The following is a 3,667-nucleotide window of genomic DNA, read 5'->3' on the forward strand; positions in this document are numbered from 1 at the left end:
AGTATCAATCTTAGTCAAATGCTGTGTTCTTGGCAAATAAATTGAAAAGAAGATGTTTTCAACTCTGATGTGAGATTCCGCCTCAGAATAAATTACCCCAGACAGAACCAGTTGCTGCAGTGGTAATGCACACAGTGTTCCTTATTTCCTTTCCCCGCCACTCACAGGGTAGCTTTGACTCTGTGTTTTCATCATACGATTTTATGTCTGTTCTTTAGCACAGTTTTCCCAAGTCCGTTTCCTGTTTAAAAACATTTTAATAAACTTTGCGTTTAAGATATAGGTTGTCTGTGCTGCACTTTCACATATTAAGATTTTTCTTGGCCCAGAATCACCACTAATCAGTGATTAAACGCTGTGAAACTTGCATTTTATATCACAGTTATATCTAATTTGAAACAGGCATATGAAAGAAAGCTGTGGATTTTACTTCTAAATGTTGTTAAATACTGTTGATCGTTAACAGAACAGACCAAGAGTTCTATGATAGATTTTTTTCTAAACTTATGTTTTTCAAAGTATACACAATTGGTCTAAAACTATAAAACAAGCACTCTGATAAATGTTAATGTTTTTCTTAAATGCTAATGTTTGATATAAAATGAAATCCATACATTCATATGTATTGTTATATCATGTTTCTTAAATAGAGTATTACATGGAAAAATGTTCTGTAAAACTACTTCTTCTGTAAGGACTTTGGAGCCCTTACATTTTCTAATGCCTAGTAATAGCTGAACAGAAAAAGCATAAGTAGTGGATTCTTTTCATTTGTTTAATTGTAGCCAGACCATATTTTGTCATAGGTAGTAAGAATTGCAGTTTTATTTTTCACAGCAGTATGAATGCTGGCCCATCTTGGACTAAAGTGCAGCATCCAGAAAGTTCTGCAGGAAAAAGACAGAGTCAGCCTGAAGGATGCCGTGTTTCTTCCCGGCTGAGAAGTAGCCTTGTGGGTGTCTCCCAGCCAGCTGAGGATAAACTTAAAGAAAGCGTTTCCCCGGAAGCAAAACCTGAGAGGAATCCACTTGGACCCAGTAGGTGTCAGGGGGCCTCAGGGAACAGATTGTTTCTTGACTTTCAGTCAATGAAAATTATTAAAGAAGATGCCGATGAAGACAGTGCGAGTGATCTCTCCGACTCCGAGAGAGTTCCCATCCCCCCTTCTCCCCTCACACCTCCGGACCTGAATCTTCGAGCTGAAGAAATTGATCCAGTGTACTTCGATCTTCACCCAGGCCAGGGCCATGCCAGACCTGGATACTGTTATCCTGATTTCCTCCCACCCCCTTTTAGCTCCTGGGACCTACGGGACATGGCCCTGCTTCTGAATGCAGAGTGTAAAACCGAAGCCATGCCACGAGCGGGAGGACTTCTTGGGAAGTATATCGACAGACTTATTCAGCTCGAGTGGCTGCAGATCCAGACTATACAGTGTGAAAAAGGGAAGGGGGCCAAAGCAAGGCCCCCCACTGCCCCAGCGACCTCAGGGGCTCTGAAGAGCCCTGGGAGGAGTAAGCAGATTGCTAGCACTCTGTCCAAGCCACTACCTCACCAGGAAGGGGCTTCAAAGTCAGGCCCTTCACGAAAGAAAAATGTTCACCATGAAGTCCATCCATCATACCACATGTTAGAGGCTTCCCCCAAACCCAGTGATATACTGGGTAGCAGCAGGTTATGTTCTCAGAAGCAAACCCGTGAAATGAGGACAGAAGAGAAGAAAAAAAAATCCAGTAAGAGTACAAAGCTGCCACGTTGGGATTTGTCCTGCAATGACAGCTGTAAGGTGGAAGCCAATGGTAACATTCGAATTCCCAGACAGTCAGCCGTGATTCTGGACTCAGCGGACTCTTGCAAGGCCACCAGAACACAAGCACATGCAAATCTTAAGAAAAAGGGAAATGCAAATAGCTGTAGTCGTGCCAGTGTATCCAGTGAGAAAAAACTCAAAACAAATGGAGTGAAGCCAGCCAGTATATCCAGTGAGAAAAAACTCAAAACAAATGGAGTAAAGCAAAACACATACAAATTAAAATGATATCTGAAATGATAAATTGCAAAGACCTGCAGATACGTAAATAGTGGAGCTCTTCCAGAAGTTATGATACTGTGAATTTTAAGAAATGTTATGATTACTGACATTTAAATTGTTGATTGGCTCTTTTGTCTACCCCCATTTCCACCCCCAGTAGGTTATTTTCAAAGAGAGGTGTCTTTCAATAAGCCTTTGTTTGTGTTAACAGTCTTAAGCAAATGAGAGCCCTTTAGATAAAAAATAACCAAAGCATGTGCTGTATAAAGGAATGAAATGGCAACTCTCCAGGGGAAGAGTCAAAGAAGCTTTGCCTGTGCAGAATAGAGTGATGTTCAGCTCCCCATTTGCACACAGTGTATAAAATATTGCATGCTGTTTTTTTTATTTTTTACTTTTTGAGACGGACTCCCACTTTTGCCACCCAGGCTGGAGTGCAGTGGCATCATCATGACTCACTGCAACCTCAAACACCTGAGCTCAAGCAATCCTCCTGCCTCAGCCTCCTGAGTAGCTGGGACTACAGGCAGAAGCCACCACACCCAGCTAATTTTTCTAGTTTTAGTAGAGACCGGATCTTGCTTTTGCTCAGGCTGGTCTTGAATTACTGAGCTCAAGTGATCCTTCAGCCTCCGCCTCCCAGAGTGCTAGGATTACAGGTATGAGCCCCCGTGCCCTGCCTCATACTGTTTTAAATGGTATAGAATCCTAAACGTTTAAAATAAGACCCTTCTCACCACTGCCTCCCCTGCTTTTTCAGAAACTATTCAAGCAGAATTTCTGTTCATTTTACCCTTAGGAGAAGCTTCAGTTCCAGCTCAAGTTAGGGAGTGTGTGAATTTCTATTTTGAGCAGTCATTTATCACTGAGCTGCTTGCTCTTTAGAGACAGTGGAATCTAGTACTTTAATACATTTTCTCTGACATGAGTTTTCTTAAAAAGGGCACTTTTAAGTTTAGAGGTGGTGGTGAAGTCCATTTCCAGTTTCTCCAAGCTGAGGTTAAGATAATTTGCAGACTTTTCCATTTGGAAAGGCAATGGGTTTAAGCATGACTGTCGCTGTTTGGTGGGGCTAAGAATAAAGTATTTGACAGGCTAGAGTTGGCCTGTGAGAGGTGCCAGAGGAAAATCACCTTTTAGATTTTGTAAATGAAGGGCCTTTTACAGGATTGAAACACATGGAACCAATTTGAATGTAATAATTACTAAGTTACTGATTGGAGACCTAGATCCTGTTGTCCTTAGTCAAAGATAGTAAGTTTTAGTTTGCAAGAGCAGGTTTTTCTGATCTTGTCTGGGGATGGGGTGGGAGAGGACACATTTAAAGATGGAGGGGAAGTGGAATATGAATAAAGTTGCCAAACGTATTCTGAATGTCCTTATCTGGTCTCAAGGCTTCCTGGCTCTGCTAAAGACTTCTTATTTAACTGCAGTTTAATGCCATTTACTTGTTCCTGTAGTTGTGCTGTGAGCTTCCTTGTTTATATGTGTGAGTATCTTTAAAACCTTTGATTGACTGTTTCTTGATAAGCAGGGTATTTTAATGACTCCAGTTGATTTTATCCCTTTAAACAATTGTATTTGTTTTTGACATACATTGTTTTTCTGTTTTTTTCACCTTTTAGGCAAATGAAA

The 3,667-nt window shown here is 41.1% G+C and overlaps 1 protein-coding gene across 1 annotated transcript; it reads left to right on the forward strand.

The window, feature by feature from the left end:
* The first annotated feature begins 841 nt into the window (after nt 1-841).
* Nucleotides 842-2,038, forward strand: FAM217B (family with sequence similarity 217, member B). The gene is made up of 2 exons (XM_012656483.1): nt 842-1,925; nt 1,971-2,038. The coding sequence occupies exons 1-2, from the start codon at nt 842-844 to the stop codon at nt 2,036-2,038; spliced, it is 1,152 nt and encodes a 383-aa protein (XP_012511937.1).
* Nucleotides 2,039-3,667: the final 1,629 nt, after the last annotated feature.

The sequence above is a fragment of the Propithecus coquereli genome, unplaced genomic scaffold, assembly GCF_000956105.1.
Source record: "Propithecus coquereli isolate 6110/MARCELLA unplaced genomic scaffold, Pcoq_1.0 Scaffold503, whole genome shotgun sequence".
Lineage (NCBI taxonomy): Eukaryota > Metazoa > Chordata > Mammalia > Primates > Indriidae > Propithecus > Propithecus coquereli.

Coding starts and splice junctions, on each gene's coding strand:
- FAM217B (XM_012656483.1), top strand. CDS start 842: ATGAATGCTGGCCCATCTTGGACTAAAGTGCAGCATCCAGAAAGTTCT. Junction 1,926..1,970: donor AAATAGCTGTAGTCGTGCCA/GTGTATCCAGTG, acceptor GAGTGAAGCCAG/CCAGTATATCCAGTGAGAAA.